The sequence below is a fragment of the Schistocerca piceifrons genome, chromosome 9 (genome assembly GCF_021461385.2).
Source record: "Schistocerca piceifrons isolate TAMUIC-IGC-003096 chromosome 9, iqSchPice1.1, whole genome shotgun sequence".
Classification (NCBI taxonomy): domain Eukaryota; kingdom Metazoa; phylum Arthropoda; class Insecta; order Orthoptera; family Acrididae; genus Schistocerca; species Schistocerca piceifrons.
Genome location: NC_060146.1, coordinates 84,318,251 through 84,336,479, shown reverse-complemented (window position 1 = coordinate 84,336,479; position 18,229 = coordinate 84,318,251). Strand labels below are relative to the sequence as shown.

Genomic DNA, 18,229 nt, shown 5'->3' with positions numbered 1-18,229 from the left:
TAGTCCCCTAGAACTTAGAACTGATTAAACCTAACTAACCTAACGACATCACAAACATCCATGCCCGAGGTAGGATTCGAACCTGCGACCGTAGCGGTCTTGCGGTTCCAGGCTGCAGCGCCTTTAACCGCACGGCCACTTCGGCCGGCCCAATTGTACAGGGTATTCAATAAGTAACCATTCAGTTCATAACTGGCTGTACTAAAGTCATGGAAGAGATGCTGGAAGTGATCCCTTTGAACTTGAAGACACAGTTGCACACGTTTCTGCATGTTCGTGAAGACGTTGTGCAGAACATCGGGAGTGGTGTTCCGAATGTGACGTGGCAGCGCAGCTTGCAGTTCTTGTATGGTGTGCGGATGGCCTTCATAGGCCTTTCCCCTCAACATATATCACAGAAAGTAATTCGGTGAACGCGGAGGCCAGAATCCTCGAGAGACGATTCGGTCACCGAAGACGTCCTTGAAAAAGTTCACCGCCTTCCGGGCGGTGTGTGCAGTCGGCCCATCCTGGTGGAATCACGTATTCTCAATTTCGTCCTCATTCAGTTCACCTACGAAGGGCTGTACCGTCCTGTACTTATCGTGTCCTGAAAGAAAATCCGCCCAATGATGCGTTTGCGTCACGGCGCACCAAACACCAATCTTTTGATCATGCAGTGGGGACACCTTAAATTTATGCAGATTCTCCGTGGTCCATTCACGTAACCCGAGAGGTGAAACCATGCCTCATCCGTGAGCAACGTTGTGCCAAGAATCCCCTCACCACTTGATGAGGACATGGAGGGGCGTGTGGTCAGCACACCGCTCTCCCGGCCGTATGTCGGTTTACGAGGCCGGAGGAAGGGCAGAAACAGGTAGCAAAAGTTGACAGGCGCCGGACGAAAGGTGTGTCTCAGTCTTAGCACGACCGACATTTTGTATGGATACACGCACAGTGACGTCCGGAGACTCTTGTGGAAGATGTAACATAAGTAAAAATGGAACGAGTCACGTGATGTAGCACAATTACCAGTGAATCATTAGCCTTAATACTACACTGGTTTTCACATGATCGTTTTTTAGATGGTGCTTTAAATTGATGCTAAGGGTTAATGTGTTTCAATTACGTAGGCAATCTGGCATGGTTGCCATATGTTACTGATGAAATTAATGTATGGGTTTCCAAGATCGCGCCTCTAAAATTCTTTGAATTTCCTGCACAGATGTGCATTTGATTCCATTGGCGGAAAGAGCAACACACAGCCGCCACGAGTTCCTCAAACGTGAATGCTACATGCCTCAGCTGGTATTTCCAGACTTTTCACCCCAGCGCCAATCAGCGCGTTTTTCCAACGTATTAATTTCTACCACTCAATAATCTGTTGCACATCTTTTTATAAGGAAGTACTTGTTTGTAAAACATTGTAAAATGATTTCCATGTTTACTGATGAAAATGTTTTGAATGATGTAAAGACGAAAACTGTAGTTGTAAACAAAACAAAATGCAGCGTGAAATTGGAAATTTGTGCTAAGTTCCTATGGAACAAAACTGCTAAGGTCGTCGGTCCCTAGGCTGACGCAATACGTAATCCAACTTAAACTAACTTCCGCTAAGGACAACACAGCCATCCTTGCCCGAGGGAGGACTCAACTCTCTGACGGGAGTAGCCGCGCAAACTGTAGCATAAGGACTGATGACCTTAGCAAGTAAGTCCCATAAGATTTCACACACATTTGAACATTTTTGAACTGTGGCAAGGCTCCTGAGACCGCGCGGCAATGCAGCGGCTACCACGCATCCAGCGACGTGTAACGGTTTAGTCCACTTGGTTACCAAACTTTTCCCGTGTTAGCTGTTTGCACTTGTTTCGTGACTGAGAATTTTGACGTGATTACAAGGTACCTAAAGAACAGTTTTATGTGATTAACACAAACTGGTAACTAGAAAGCCATAGTCTAGTCGTTGTACTATGTCTCTTACCAGTGGTGAAATTTAACATACTTTCATTTCTTCTTATGCCAGTTTCTCGTTGTATTTTATAGCCTTTCAAAATGACGGAATGTCGAAACGCGTAAGGTGTTTTTGGAAATAATAAAAGTGTGGTCAAGACATAAAAAAGTTGTAAACGTGCATCAAAGTGGCCGCTTCGTGTCACAGCGTTGTCATGCAGACAGGAACTGCTGTCTGCCCTAGCAGTGGGCAGGATCGCTACTTGCTGTGCGTGGGACTGAGCCACGTCTCACAGCCGGCTACGTGGCAGAAACAGAGCTCTCGTCGACAGCACACTCACACAGGGCAAGTTCACTCCTGCGCGGAAATGCAAACACCTTTAGGGGCAAGGTCCCTTTATTGATAAGTGAGGTAACAGCTGGCGCACCACATATAAAATGCTTCGATTCTCTTTCTTCGCGGTTTTCTCACCGTCCATGTTTCACTGCCATACAGTGTTGTGCTCCAAACGTACATTCTCAGAAATTTCTTCCTCAGGTTAAGGCCTTTTGCCAGTACTAGTCTGCTTTTTTATGTCCTCCTTGTTCCGTCGGTCAAGGGTTACCTTGCTGCCTAGGCAGCAGAATTCCATAACTTCATCTACTTTGTCATCATAAGTCCTGATACTAATTTTCTCGTTGTTCTCATTCCTGCTGCTTGTCATTCCTTTCGTCTTTCTTCGATTTACTCTCAGTCCATATTCTGTACTCATTAGACTGTTCATTTCATTGAACAAATGCTGTAATTTTTCATGGCTTTCATACAGGATTGCAATATCATCTACGAATCTTAACTATGATATCCTTTCACCTCGAATTTTAATTCTACTCGTGAACTTTTCATTCATTCCCAACGTTGTTTCTTCAGTGCATGGACTTAAAAATTGAGGCGAAAGATTGCGTCGCTGTCTTACACAATTTGTAATCCGACTACGTCGTTCTTGGTCTACCCATACTATTTCGCAGGAACTATCCACTTCAATTTCACTACAGGCCAAACTGCTTCTGACAGCAATCAATACACCACCAATTTATTTAATCTATCCTTTCTGAACACTGTTAGATCGTTAGAAAAAAATTCTGCTGAACTTATTTCCGGCTTTAGCCAGCTTTCTGTAACTATAAGTATTTGAGCTTAAGTGCTTTCTATTATGGCTTGGAATCCTGGTTCTTTCCCAATACATCTACGACAATTTACAATACCGGTCGTTTCTACAACTACCTTACTGTGTTTTACCTGTCCCCTTTTAGACGGACGCCCTTCCTGTGGTTCCTTCAGGCCCTCTAACCTAAAAGATCGCCCCCGCTACCCGTGCAGCCGCCTCCTGTGTGTATTGCTGGTAGCACTGACTGCATTGGTTTATCGTCACACCATCTGCCCTGCCGTACGCTGTCAGGTTGTGTAGGCAACTATATGCCTCCAGTTGACTGCAGTGAGACAACAACGGTTCAAAAGCATTCCAGAGATGTTACACGGTTCAGGGAAGCGATTTTAAAATTTTCCCGGTGAACTGAATGTTCAAACAAATTTAGGAGTTACAGTCAGTAATCGTTCAATACGCCCCACGGTATTTCAAATGGACACCAAATTCCCCATAGCTATCCATACAAATTGCTCGTATGTATGACTATTACCGCTAAATTTAAAAAAAAATCTATTATGCCTTAAAGAACGTGTTACCTCTCTCCCTCGTTTGTACATTAAGCACAATATCAAATCTACCTCAGTGAGCTGATACTTCTAGTTCTGCAAGTACATCAACCTTTCTTCCTCTCTTCGCTACGCGCGCGAACTTTAAATCCTCTTCAGCGCTTTTTTCGTGTGTGTTTGTCTACCGCAGACATACCGTAACTGTCCAGCCTTGAAGCGTCACTGTGCTCTTAGCACATTGTTGGAAATTATCATCCTGTCTGTCCTACGTTCCTCACATCGCTCGATTCACGCTGTTTTTCATTTCATACAACACTGTTTATTCCAGTTCATTTTTCCCGCTCCTGACTTAATGCCTAAAACTATGGAAGCCGTTCACTTCATTTACCATTCAGTGCTCGTGTTTCATGTTTCTAATCCCAGCATTCTGGTATTCGGTAATATAATAATTCTGGCCCTGTTAATAATTTCTATGGGTTGCCTAATTTGTTTGACGATGTTATCAGTTTGTGTCACACTGATCTGTGAGAGGAGCTCGGTGCTAGGAATATGCTTTATTTATGGGCAAGGGCAGCAGTCTTCCTAGCAGCCATGATGGCTTCCCGTTTCCCATCCTTTTTCCGTTCGCCAATGTAGCAGGTGGTATCGTTTGAACTTTCAGTAGTGGCCAAAGTTTCTCCTGTTCTCAGTTCCCCAACCTGGCTAACCAACCTTCTATCTGCTAACGTCGCGAGGTCGCCTCCCAGTGAGATTCCGGCCTTCTGATTGGCCAGTTCAGATGCGCGCTCGTTTATCGCGGGCAGGCGCCAACCGCCTTCCGCGGGGTGGATAGTGGACAAGGGGCAGTAGGCGGTTCTAGTGTGACCGTGCCTGAGGCCGGAGGTGCTGCTTCCAGGAGATGAGGTTTCGCCAAGCATGAGCGCCGACGTGCACTGTAGCTTCGCACCCTGACGCCCAGAGGGAACCTTATAGGTCATTTTACTGACGTGCGTTCCTTCAATTACGGTTTACGCAATTTTTCCGGGTTATAAGACTGTAGGTTTTCCTTCTACAGTTAGGCATAATGTGCGCGATGTGTTGGTTAGTCACAGTAGCTTGCAGTTCGGTACTAAACTCTATGCTTTCACGCTCACTTTTCCACTTCGACTGACAGTAGTTCTTTCAGTTCTCTCGTGCAAAATTTAGAATTTAGGTCATCCTATCTTGGAAACCTGTGCCCTTTGTCCTACGCCGCCGGCCGGAGTGGCCGTGCGGTTCTAGGCGCTACAGTCTGGAGCCGAGCGACCGCTACGGTCGCAGGTTCGAATCCTGCCTCGGGCATGGATGTGTATGATGTCCCTAGGTTAGTTAGGTTTAAGTACTTCTAAGTTCTAGGGGACTGATGACCACAGAAGTTAAGTCCCATAGTGCTCAGAGCCATTTGAACCATTTGTCTTACGCCACGTGGTGAGTGTCTTGCGCCCCTTCATGTTTCGTTAACGTAGTCGGACCGCGAGCCTGTATGAATCGTTTCGCGTCTAGCTGGTTTTATTCCTTTAGTACAGTCTTTCGCTGATTCATGGTGGTGATAGTTGCATGCCTGCAACCCCTTCCTTTAGTAAATTGAACACCGTTTGATAATACGGCGACCGTTCCTAAAATTCATTTTCTCCTGCTGTCGTGGCTTATTATGAACGTACGTTGGGGCAGGCTGCTGAACTCAATTCTTTCTTCCCCCACCCCCATTTTATTGTATAATTGTTCAATATTCAAGTGTTAAATAAATGAGTCCTTTAATCTTTACATTCTCCCTTTCAGTACGTGAAATTATCTTTAGTATCACAGTAGAAGAATGCAGAACTATAACGGTTGCTATAAGGTCGTTCAGGTCTCGCGCCTATAATGATAGGATAGAGATTCAATATCGCGCGCCTGGCACGACCGTTGCACGCATGGCACCGATAATAGTAATAATAATTTTCAGTCATCCCCCGTTGATAAACTTTGAAGTGTTCGCGGCTCAGTGTGAATACGTGAGCACTAAATCCACTTGATGTGGTGGAAGCAGTGGCCTTGCCTTGCCTTGCCGTGCTGGTTTACAAGAAAATACAAAAATTACAGCCCCTAAAGCAAGGGATAGTAACCAGAAAAAAGAAAACGAGCCACCGCTTTTAACTATATCTAACGAACTTTTGCACTTGGAATTCGAAATGGACACTAAAAAATTAAAAAAAGATAATCACTGAACAACGTCCTCAAGCGTTCGTGTATTCGAGGAAGTGTTATAATATGAACCCCACTACACGTAAATTAATATCAAAATTAAAAGTTCACAAAGAGAATCACCCAATTAGATTAGTCATTAATGCGGGAGGGAGTCCTGTTTACAAATTAACGAGGTTGCTCAACCAGTTCCGTATGTGTTTATCAATAACTACTAGGGGTGTAACAATGTAGCCCAGATTAACGAAATCAAGATAAGCCGACCACTGAATTCTCCCGACTAGTCTGCCTGCTACGGTACATGATCATTGTCGTTATCTTCACAGCCGCAACCTCCAGACCTTAAGATAGATTATATTAGACATTAATATTAAATGACTGTGTATCATAGTTGACTTGTTTATAATGCTGTGAGATGAGGTTTCCTGTTGAATTTGGAGAAGAGACACATTGTTTACATTTTTTTTTTGTCTGCGTTTCCGCATTTGCTCAAATGGTTCAAATGGCTCTGAGCACTATGGGACTTAACATCTGAGGTCATCAGTCCCCTAGAACTTAGAACTACTTAAACCTAACTAACGTAAGGACATCAGACACACCCATGTGCGAGGCAAGATTCGAATCTGCGACTGCAGCGGTCTCACGGTTCCAGACTGAAGCGCCTAGAACCGCTCGGCCACAGCAGCCGGCCCCACCTTTGTGCATATTTGATTTTTATTTGTATTGTTGTAGCGTCTTCGTCCAGAGCACATTTACTGCGTGAAGGTGGATTGTGGTTATACGTGATTCTTGTTTTGTAATAAGATTGTTTCCTGGCAAAAGATGTTTACACCCCTACAACTCTTTAACTTTCCCACTCCACAGCCACTATGCTGCTACATCTGTATCACTTTGATTAGTTGCTGCGGCGCAGAGTAATACAGGTTCCAAGGTCCAAAATTTTTAACAGAGTTCAACGACCTAACCGTAATACAGGCTGGTTACGCCAGGATTAGCGACGGACCGGGCAGCACGTCGAGGGAGCACAGTCTGCAGTTCTGCAGCAGCTGAGTGAGTGAGTGAGAGAAAGAGAGAGAGAGAGAGAGAGAGAGAGAGAGAGAGTGAGAGAGCACACGAAGTGGGAAAACGGAGAAGGACGGCGACTAAGCAAAATAACGCGCACGCTCGTTCGCAAGAAGCAATAGACAAGGCTAGGAAAAACACCCCATAGACCAACCTAACTATCTGCTAATAGAGGATTAAAGCAATGGTAGCAGAATAGCGAGGCTACATGCAGTCATCACTAGTAAACCGCACGTCACATTCTAACATTCTGCGTGGTGTCTGTTTGTTCTATATCGCGTCTCCCTACCACTTTCGCGCAACGACGCTCTGCGCGTGTTTTTTTAGGGAATTGACTGGTTTGAACCTGGGACCTGTTGCTGGTAAGGAGACGCCAAACCACACATGACATGTAGAGTTCAGAAGAGTTCAGTGAGAGTAGCGATGATATAACCAAATACCTAATGATTTCAGCGTCAGCTCCACTGCTCTCCTTGTAAAAGAATCTTAATACTAACTAAATTTAGTGGAAGGGGTTCAAGGCTTTCCTATTTTTAGTTAGCTGGTAAAATAACGTCGAAAAAGCAGTTAAGTTTACAATTGGAAATTTTATTCTACTCACAAAACATTGTTTATAAATTGCACTGTTGATAAAAGGAAATGTTTTAATACAGGATGGTAAAAACCAACTGCGTTCAACAAAAATGTGAACGAATATTCCCTGAATGGGTTTCCAAGTTCTACAATGGATCGAAGGATGACCTATGCCATATCACATCTATAATCTAGGTTTAAATTAAGTTTCACAAAAGAGAAAACTATCAAAATGGTCTACAGTGACCCTCAATTATCTTTAATTACTTATCTAACTTGTCGTAAACTACAGTGGCTGATGTGGGTTCTCAATAACTATATAACAGAGAAATCATCGCGTTTCAGATTTTTACTTCAAGTGGCAAATGTGAACACCATGAGCTTCAATTGACGATCAACACTAGTATTACGCAAAAAGGGGATGTAACAGATGAGACTTCTGCAGTTCTGAGTGAAGCTTTATGCGCTGTTACGCGGCATCGCTTGCGACCATTACCTTGTCGGTGTTCGTCAGGGGGCGGCGAGCAGCACAGCTCCGCTCACCTCGCTGTCTCGGAAGCAACTCTCTCCTAACTTCTCTTTACTACTATTTACCGAAGTTGGTTTTTAAAAAAAAAGTATCTGGCTGTGTTTTCATCTGACCAATCAGGGTCTCAATGTTAACCTTAAGCTCCGCCTACAAAAATTCTGTTAATCCAATGAGAAACGTTATACTTTCTGTGGTGGGGCAATGTTTTTTAAAGTTTGCAACATAACAGAGACGCGAAAAACTCTCACGCTAAAACTTGCAGCTGGTGTTGTCCTTTTAGCGTTATCGTAAGATCTATACTGTTCTTCTGGAGGGCTCTAGCTTTTAACATTGGCTGGGGGTGGTCCTGACGTAACAGAAACGCGAAAAAGTCTCACGCTAAAACTTGCGGGTGGTGTGGTCCTAGCGGTTAGCTGGCGACGCGGGTGTCCGTCCGTCCCTTATCGTAGGGCCTTCCAGGTTAACACGGTTCTGCTCTCGGCTTCTGTTCTCGTTTCTCCTCTCGGAACTGCGTCTGTCTCACGGTGGGAAGGTATGACATGCATTTAGGCATTCTTGTGTTAGTCTGTGGTATTCCATTTGCTCACTCGTTACTCGTATTACTTTGGTTAATGTCACGATTTATTCGGAGCTATGTGATATACTACTGGATTTGCTTACCATGTCAGGGTTTTCATGGAAGGGATTTGCCTGACACCTTACAACATAACTACGGAGAGCTCTTTCAATACCGGAGCCCCAGCTCCAAGTAGAGAGTACGTTTCAGGCCAATGGGAACGATGGAGTCCGTGTCGGCGACACTCCGTTCCGTAACCGTGTTGTTTTAGTAAGCCCTGTCTCAGAACAACAAGCGCAGCACCAGCCAGCCGTGGAGTACCGCAGAGCTGAACTTCGTGCTGTGTGACACCGACCGCCACTGTGGGAGAGCTGACGGAATACCAGCACCAGTGCAGCACCAGCTGCTGTATGTACTCTCTGAGTGTTGGACGGAAGACGACGACCAGGCGGGCAGTGCTGGGTTCGGCGCCTGCCGCCTGCACCACACCGCGGATGGGGTGGTCCAGGGAAGAAGGAGCACGGAGCGGGATCGAGTTCACTCCCTCAGCCGGTAACGGCCATCCACGCTCTACCAGGCTGGGCTAAGCAGCCGCACCGACGCCAGGGGAACGACGTCTCGCCAGCACTGGCGCAGCGTACGACACTGAGAGTCTATCTGAAAAGGACGGGAGGCAGCTGCGGGCAACAGCGCAGCACCCTTTGTCAAACTTGTCACACGAAACGATTCACCGAACAGTCATATTTTCTTATCGCCACGAGCGCTTCCAGACGATTCCTGACGTCGTGCAGAGGCGTCGTCCGCTCGGACCCTCTGTGTAGTAATTAATCGATACTATGGCTGGACGCGACGTTCCATTTGTCCCACAAACCGCCACAATTTCACAGTGAATCTGTGAGCACATTAGATGTTTTGCCCACAAGAACTTCAACTTTCCAGTACGTTTCCAGTTGCTGCGTCATTTCAGTCGCGATTGGCAGTGGTCTTAGTGTGGGACCACACGCTTATTTTGATAGGAATAAAGATTCTTTCGGTCTACGGCACTAACACTCCTATAGATTGTAGCAGAGGCACAGAATAGCGAGTATACACAAAGGGAATCGGGCAGCGGTTCCTCTGACACGATCGAGTCAAGCTTCACTCACGACGCCATATTAGCACCGAGTAAACGCAAAACGATAGCACCTTACCATTACGGCTCAAAATGGACGTTCTTAGGAAAGAGAACCAACACAACCGACTAAATGAAAAAAAATTAAGAAAGGGAACGCTGCTGAAACAAGTTGCGATAAATTTTTAGTTAAAAACTTGTCACGTAAGCTTTTAAATTTATTGCTGTTCACTTGTGCACGCTTTGAACTGCCACTACTTTTAGCCTCACATGACAATGAAGCTACTTTGTTTTGTAAATATCGCTATTTCCCTTGCCGCAGTTTTATTAATTTATCTTTTCTGGGATTCTGTGCTGATAAATCCACTTCGCTTTCTACAGAAATAGCTCTTGCGAGACATTCAGTTAAGTGTTTCAGTGTTCGTATCAATACTGGAATTTTCATTCATGTTTTCAACCGGAAAGTGACAATTTCTACTTACGTGTCTGGATGAACAGTCTCTAACGACGATCGTCAGCCGTCGGTAATCAAGTGAAAATAGACTGGCTTTGCTTGCGATTAGCGGGAAATCTGGCTTCGATTCCCAGCCGGCACAGATTTTCAGATCTCACTATAATCCGTTCATTATAAGAATAGACCAGATGCAAACAAACACAAACGCGATGACCGGTCAGAAGCCGTAGCACACCTACGCTGGTTTTCTTACGCTCTTGTAAGTAGGTCCTACTTATGTATTAGATATGTTGTTACTAAGTTCGTTAGATGAAACTTTAAGATGTTCAAATGTATTGACAGCTATCAAAGTTTTCTTAATCACGCTTTAGCTAGGTAGTTTTTATTTCAAAAATCGTGTAGAGCGGCACAGCCTCTGCAGCGTTGTGCTCTGATAGTCGCGCTGTTAATGCACAGTGAGAAAATGGCTGGGCTGCTTTCTGCTCCGTAGTGAAACACGCGCATGGGACACGGTTAAAAAGGCGCCGAGAAATAGGCTGTTCTTAATGTTTTTCGTAAATTTACTGCGATAATCGGGTTTGAAGTTTTCCCAGCGCTGTATATAATGTAGCTGATACACACATAAATGCTGAATGTGTAGCGGAGTTGGCAGTGTAATACACTATTAAACCAAATGCGGTGATTCCTGTGTTGGTTTAAATCGCCCCAGCATCAATTTTTTTTTCGTCTTCAATATGAAATACCTACATCTCGTAATTATAAAACTGATCATCAATTTTTTATGAATAATGCACGTCTTCTTGTTTCTAATTAAATACGACCATCGTTTTATACCATAGATGCAGATAAGTACCGTAGAAACATAGAAAACAATCATTTTAACAGCATCGAATACATCATGCACATGCTGCATTTCTACATTTGCTACTGTACCATTACAGTATGAACCCAGCAGAACAGATCTGGAGCCAAGCTGCGGGATTTGGCCCGAGAAGTAACAAGACTGTTGAGGCTGCCAGACGTAATGGAATTAACGCACGCAGCAAGCTGGCGGGATATAGAATGGCTTGTCGTCAAAGAAGAAGAGAAAATGCCACACCTGATTGGCTTCGTGGATTCTGTAGTTGATAGGGTCCTTATCAACGTAACAGGTGACACTTCCAGATATGAAATGTATTTATCGGATTCGAATAAGGAAGAAGCTAAGAGATTACTAGATAACGGACTGTAAGTAATATCTTCAGGGGCTTCAATATTTAAGTATACGGTGAAATCCTTCAATACTCTCTTACGTATCACTCAGCTTATGCAGAAATATTACCCTGTCGTTAGATGAGGAATTTTCATCATTCTTGGTTTTAATTACAATGGTACGTTAGCTAAAAACGATGTCGTGTTGCGGTTTTCGGCCGGCCGGTGTGGCCGAGCGGTTTTAGGCGCTACAGTCTGGAACCGCGTGACCGCTATGGTCGCAGGTTCGAATCCTGCCTCGGGCATGGATGTGTGTGATGTCCTTAGGTTAGTTTAAGTAGTTCTAAGTTCTAGGGGACTTAAGTCCCATAGTGCTCAGAGCCATTTGAACCATTTGCGGTTTTCGTCTAGCCGTCAAAGGAGCGTATTGTGGGAGATCTGAAGTGCGTTATTTCATTCTGCTTAAAAATTAAATGACATTCGAAGCTGTACAGCTCCTCCTCTCGTCTCTTTTTACTTGTGAACTGCAGCTGGCCACGTCACAGCAGGCTAGCTGTACCAGCTGAACGGCCAGTGCTGTCCAAGGCAAGTGCGCCGGTAAAGCTGTTGTCCCGTACTATCGCTAAGTCGATGTGCGCGTAACGCACAGCGCAAAACGTACCCTTATTATCGTACTTGACAGTACCACTGGCGGATTAAAGGAGGGGGTGGGGGGTGGGAGGCGTTGGTGGCTGTCGCCCCCCCCCCCCCTTTACCTTGCCTTACCTACAAGTTCGTATGTCTTGGCGTAGCTAGAATTTCATCATGTTATGTTTTCACTCTGCTGTACGCTTTGAGAATTTTTTTTATTTAAAATCAAAATTTGGCCTCTGAAGTGGTACCCCATTTTATCCAGATGTAGTGTGTATTACCTTGTTGTTCTTATCTGCTTTTCTCCAATCTCGATCATTTCTATGTTCTATTTCAGGTCAAATTTTGTGTCCACGTACTGCTTGTGACTTATCCTGTACAACTGTATGATCAAAGTGGAATGACAGGACAACACCCACATCCACCCCCCAGCCAGAAGAGCCCAGCCATCCGCAGCACGGACTCTGGGATTCCCCGACTTCCGTACCCCCTATCAGCGGCGCGCGCTGCGCTAAGCCCGTACGGTGCCACCCGCCGTGCCTCCCTTATTGTCAGTGTGCAGAGTTGTGCTCTTAGCCATCTCGTCTCTGGCTGAATAGCTTACACGATCAGTTCCTTTTACTGGTGTCGACTGTTTCATTTCTGTCATCTGTGTACCGTGAAACGAGCTGCAAAGATAACATCTAAAAAACAGAAGACAACAGGTGAGTTTATTATAGAGTAAGATTATGCTTCGTGAGGTGTTATACCGACAAAATTTGTTTGTTCATGTATATGTATTACTTAATTTTGGATCTGAGTTCTTAATGTCAAGCTGTTTGAGAATACACTACAATTTTTCATAGGAAGAAGAGTTTGGTATATTTTCTTCCATAGTTGGTTCACTTGTTTTCATATGCTGCGGCTGTCTACTTAAGTTGGAAAGTTGAGAGTTTTTCTATGGATGTTACTTTACTTATTGGGCATGAAGTATTTGTATGGCCACCAATCATCTTTGTGATCGATGAATGAAACCAAATTAATTTTATGTTCGAGACAGCGACAAGTAATACTTTCATGGCCGGAAGTACTTGTTTTAAGGAGTCTTTTTTTGCGGAAACTGTACGATGTTGCAAAGAATAGCCTTATCTTTCCTGTTTCCTTGTATTTTTACGAACTGTTGAACTCGGTATCAATGACGTCTACGGGAAGTACCTTTGCCTCAGAAGTTATTTTCAGCTGGGGAGGGCGAATTCTGATGATAAAATTGCCAGTGGTCTGTCTCGTTTGAGATATGCAGGCAGATTGGCCGTTTTCGAGAATACATCGAATGGTCACATTTGAATAGGAAGTCTCAACAATGTATTATTACGAAAGATTGTTGCTTCCGCGCGTCGTTCCTAAAGTAGCAAACTACTGGCATTGCGCTTGCGTGCCAAGTTTCATGCATACCCTGCTTGAACTGCCTAATTACCTATTTTATTGCCGATAGATATAAAAACGATACACTACAATTACTATATTAATCTATAAAATAAAACTCTACAATTAACAAACGAAAAGAAACAAGTCATGGTAGCAAATTTACAAAGAAACAGCACTGGATTTTTGGTTCATCATTTTGTCAGTATCATGGCAATTTACCTCTCAGGATACGTTTAAATCTCATCTTCCATGCGAAATCATCCAACGTGTTATATTTAGGCCTAATTACAAAATATCACTTAAATGTGATTTTTTTTCCGAAAAGATGCTCATTTCCTGCGCACCGTGATCTAAAACCGAAATGTTTGACTGCTAACAGGTAAGATACTTTGATGCAGTACAACCTGAAATATCAGTGTCAAATGGAAATAAACACAAGTGTCTTTTTATATGCAGCACGTATACATTTTTAAAATGGTAAATACACCTTCGAATCTGTCAAATGGTTCCGCTACAAGACAGCAGTTCTTACCATAGCTTAGATGTGCTTCATTGCAGATTTCGAAATAAGCCTCCTTATTTCAGTCAACTAACCACAAATTCAGAAACAGAATGGTCTTTGAGGACTTCCAGATCTACTAATTATGGGGTAAAGCTCTGTGTCACATGTCATGTCTGACACGAATCTTTATTCCATCACTATAATCTATAAAAAAATAATCACAAATTTGGAACCACTTATGCGACTGAATCTTTTTAATTAATAGATAAATACTGTGGTTGTGTTCTAGTATTTATTTTGCTATTTTAGGTAACAAATGGAAGAACCAATGTCGATTATAGTCAATCAAGCCGGCCAAAAATTTGACGCCAGTCAGCCAGTGTACTATTTTGTGGTACGCTGCGTAAACCTTAGGTTCTATATAAAATTGCGCAGTACAGAATTAAAGATTTCAGCAAGATCTAGATTAAAAAATGTCGAAAAACAGCTTGAATCTCTAAAACGCAACAAATCTCCAGGGCCCGACGGAATTCCTGTCACGTAATTTGTGTCCGAATAAGCTCCTTTCTTGACCGTAATTTACCGCGTGTCTCTCGAACAAGGAGTGAATGGAAAAGGGCACAAGTCACACGGATACACAAAAAGGGAAGCAGAACCGACCCACAGACATTTCGCCCAGTAATATGGAGCAAATGTGCGGGGCCCCTATCAGGCTGGACTAACGGGAGTCGTATAGCAAACACAAAGAAGGCCAGCACGAATGATAACAGGCTTGTCTGACTGGCGAGAGAGCGTCAGTGACATGTTGAGAAGTCAGAATTGGCAAACACCCGAAGAAAGACGTATATCACGCCAGAACCACCTTGAAAAATTCCAGAGGCAAAATCGTGGCAGAAGCGATGCATATTCTTTTTTTCCTTCTCCACCCTATGTATGTATCTCGCGAAGACAAAATTAGGTAAGTAAGAGACTAAGAACTCGCACAGAGGCAGTCATTCTTTCCGTCCGTGAATGGGATAGGAAGAGACCTTAACGTATGGTACCCTAGAGTACCCCCTGCCACACACAGCACGGTGACTCGCAGAGTACGGATGTAGATGTAGATAGTATTAAACCTTTGATGTGCATTTAGACCAAAAGTCTATTAGTAGAGTGAGCAGCCAAACATTCGTTTATACCAACAGGTGCTTGTGCCTACTAACCTGTGGTATGGCATGTAAGTTTGTGAGACAGGAGTGTTCAACACATATCATTTATGACTTTGGTGCAATGTATTCTTTTCAGGTTCCACATCAGATGAGCATAACGAGATGAGGACTCAGCACCGCCAATGCCTGCCACTTCGAATGGTCCAGGTGATCAGGTGAGCTGCGCTTCAGCTACATTACCTGCAGATAACACTTACGTTTCAGGGGTACATTCCGAAAACGACATCGGTGTACATACTGGGACTAAACCATCTGATAGTGTGCTTGCCACCATACCACAAAAGCTCTGGCAACCTCCTGCTGAGTACAGTTACCCACATTCTACTCATAATAACGGTGGGAAGACTGAAAGAAGGCTTCTGAAAAAAGAGCACTTATATAAACATAAACCACGGTTAGTTTGGTCTCCATCCAAAGAAGGTCTATTTTGCAAAGTGTGTCCTTTCTTTGCGCCTACTTTTAAGGGTGAGTATCATGTGGAAATGAAGTTAAACACATTAGTGACTGTACCTCAGACGAAATCTGCTAAGTTATTAGGTAAAGATGGTGACCTGGAAAATCACAGTAAAGCATTATATCATCAGCAAGCTTTAGGACATGCCAACGACTTTTTGATTTCTCACCAAAATCCAAATAAATCGGTTGAAAATCAAGTTGACACCTACCGACTAAAGAGAATGCAAAAAAAAAAAAAAAAAAAAACAAAACAAAACAGAAACTGTTTTCCTTTTCAAAACGTCATATTTCTTGGATGGCAGAATATACCTTTTAGAGGACATAGAGATGACGGCTCTGTTCTTTCTAATGATCCTGAACTATCAAATAAAGGCAGCTTTAAAGAGTTGATGAAACTTCGCGCCGAAGAATGTGAGGAAATTGAATTAGAAGCACAGTATAACTCTTGTAATAAAAGACGCACATTTTTAAGTATAACTGTTCAAAATGAGTTGATTGAAAGCTGTGGCAAAGAAATTATTTCTCAGATAGTAAATAGAATCGAAGAACACAAATTATACAGTATTGGGTGTGATGAGACAACTGAAATCAGCCACAAAACTCAGGTGTCAATTTTTTTAAAGATATGTTTATAAAGATGTAATCAGAGAAGATTTCATGTGTTTCATCAATCCACGTGAGCCACAGACAAATCTGTGGAAACAAAACTTCAAAGCTGGATCCAAACTAAAGAAAGATGAAGATTCCTTTTCAACATCTGACGATGAAAATGATCAACTTCAGCCTTTTGAAGATGGCTGTGATTCTAATAAATGTAATAAAGGTAGAGCAGATGAAGAGGCATAAGATCCCAAAATGACTGGAATACAGTTAGGTAAAACTGTGATAAACACTATGAGACCTTAGTAAATGTATTGGTATTGCAACCGATGGCTGCTCTGTCATGAGTTCCGAGATGTTGGAGCAGTTGCCACAATAAAGAAAGAATGGATTAATGCTGACAGAGCCCAATGTTTCAAACATTCTTCGAATTTACCTATTTCTAAGTGTCCTGGTGTGCAACAAGTGAGAAACTCAATTGGTATCGTTAAGGTGGTTGTTTCATTTTTTACAGCCTCTCCAAAAAGAAATACTGTACACGTTAAGCATACAGGGAGTCAGCTTGTCTCCATGTGTGAAACAAGATGGGTAGAAAGGACGTTACCTGTAGTGTTGTACCTTGAGGAAATTTCACAATGGTCACATTTTTCAAGTGACACCTCTAGTGTAACAGCTACGACGCTTTTATATGCTATCAGTAATGAAGAATTTATCTTAACTCTACTGTGTCTTGCTGATGTGCTCCGTCAAAAATTGCCTCTCAGTAGATTTTTTTCCAAAAAGAAACTATTGACGTTACAGAAGCAACTAATACCGTAAACGACACTTTATCAGTCTTAAAAACAAAGCGAGATAATGCAGTTGCGGAGTTCAGTTTCCTTTATGATGAAGCGAAGAGAATCGCAGATGTTGCTGGAAGCACCATCTGAACACGCAGAATTACATCTCACCAAATTAACAGACCTAATGCTGCTCCATCGAGTCCAGAAAGTTGTTTTGGGGTTAATGTCTTCATTCCCATTCTCGACACAATTAGCAACGATCTTGAAAGCAGATTCTCTAAAAACGTCCTAATTCTCTTCAACCTGAACACTCTTCTACCAAAAGTCTGTTCTTCGTCGACCAGATCCGTGGAGTCAGTGATTAGTGATACCGAAACAGTGGCTAGAAAGAATGAGATTTTCAGTCTCCAGAGGAGTGTGCGCTGATATGAAACTTCCTGGCGGATTAAAACTGTGTGCCCGACCGAGACTCGAGTTCGAGTCTCGGTACGGCACAAAGTTTTAATCTGGCAGGAAGTATATCGGCGCACACTCCCCTGCAGAGTGAAAATCTCATTCTGGAAACATCCCCCATGCTATGGCTAAGTCATGTCTCCACAATATCCTCCGCAATACGTAGCACAGATTGCATAAATGAAAAGGAGGGGAAAAAACAAAGAACATTCCGTCACACATTCACGACAGTTTTGCAGCTTTCCCTAGTACTGAAACCACGAACCGCCTCTGTCTCCGAGATACAGATCACAAAAAGCCTATAGTTTGTGCGGGATGCCAGTGAAAGCCCCTTTATCTGCGACCGTAGGATGATGATGCTGCTTCATCATTTTCCACCTTTTGTAAGTCTTGACGTGTTGGTTTTGACTCACCTCAGAGTGGAACGTGGGGTTGATGAGTTTGCGGTGCGTCTTCCACCGGCTACCGTTGAGGGTGAGTAATCCGTCGCCGACGAAGGGCCACACGGCGCTCGTGGTGTGGGGATCTCGTTCTACCAATTTGGACGTCACCAGGATGTGTTGTATGTCGTCTGGGTGAGCGACCATTATCACCAGTTTCGGGCCCGCATAGAACCTGCGACCAGGACCACAGCACCCAGACTTTTTATTTGCTGGCATGGCGGGAAAAGAGCTGTATGTACACTGGAGTCTGCAGAAACTGGAACACTCACTGGAACAAAACGTCACAGAAAAGCTGAAGCACACAAGAAGAAGCTTTACTGTACTGCTCTAGAGACGTCCACTACTCCGTCCAAACAGGCCTCGAAAGGCCCAGGTGTACCGACCGACCAGCTTGCTTGCCAAGAGGGCTCACCACACCCGTACCATAACCTACCTAAGTGCTGGCCAAGCA

General features: G+C 43.6%; 1 protein-coding gene across 1 annotated transcript in view; it reads right to left on the bottom strand.

The window, feature by feature from the left end:
* The window catches only part of LOC124716721 (probable cytochrome P450 4s3), a 60,881-nt gene extending 42,887 nt beyond the window's left edge, over positions 1–17,994 (bottom strand). Inside the window, exon 1 of the mRNA XM_047243263.1 lies at positions 17,749–17,994. Within this exon, the coding sequence (XP_047099219.1) occupies positions 17,749–17,994 (246 nt within the window). The remainder of the gene's footprint in view (positions 1–17,748) is intronic.
* Positions 17,995–18,229: the final 235 nt, after the last annotated feature.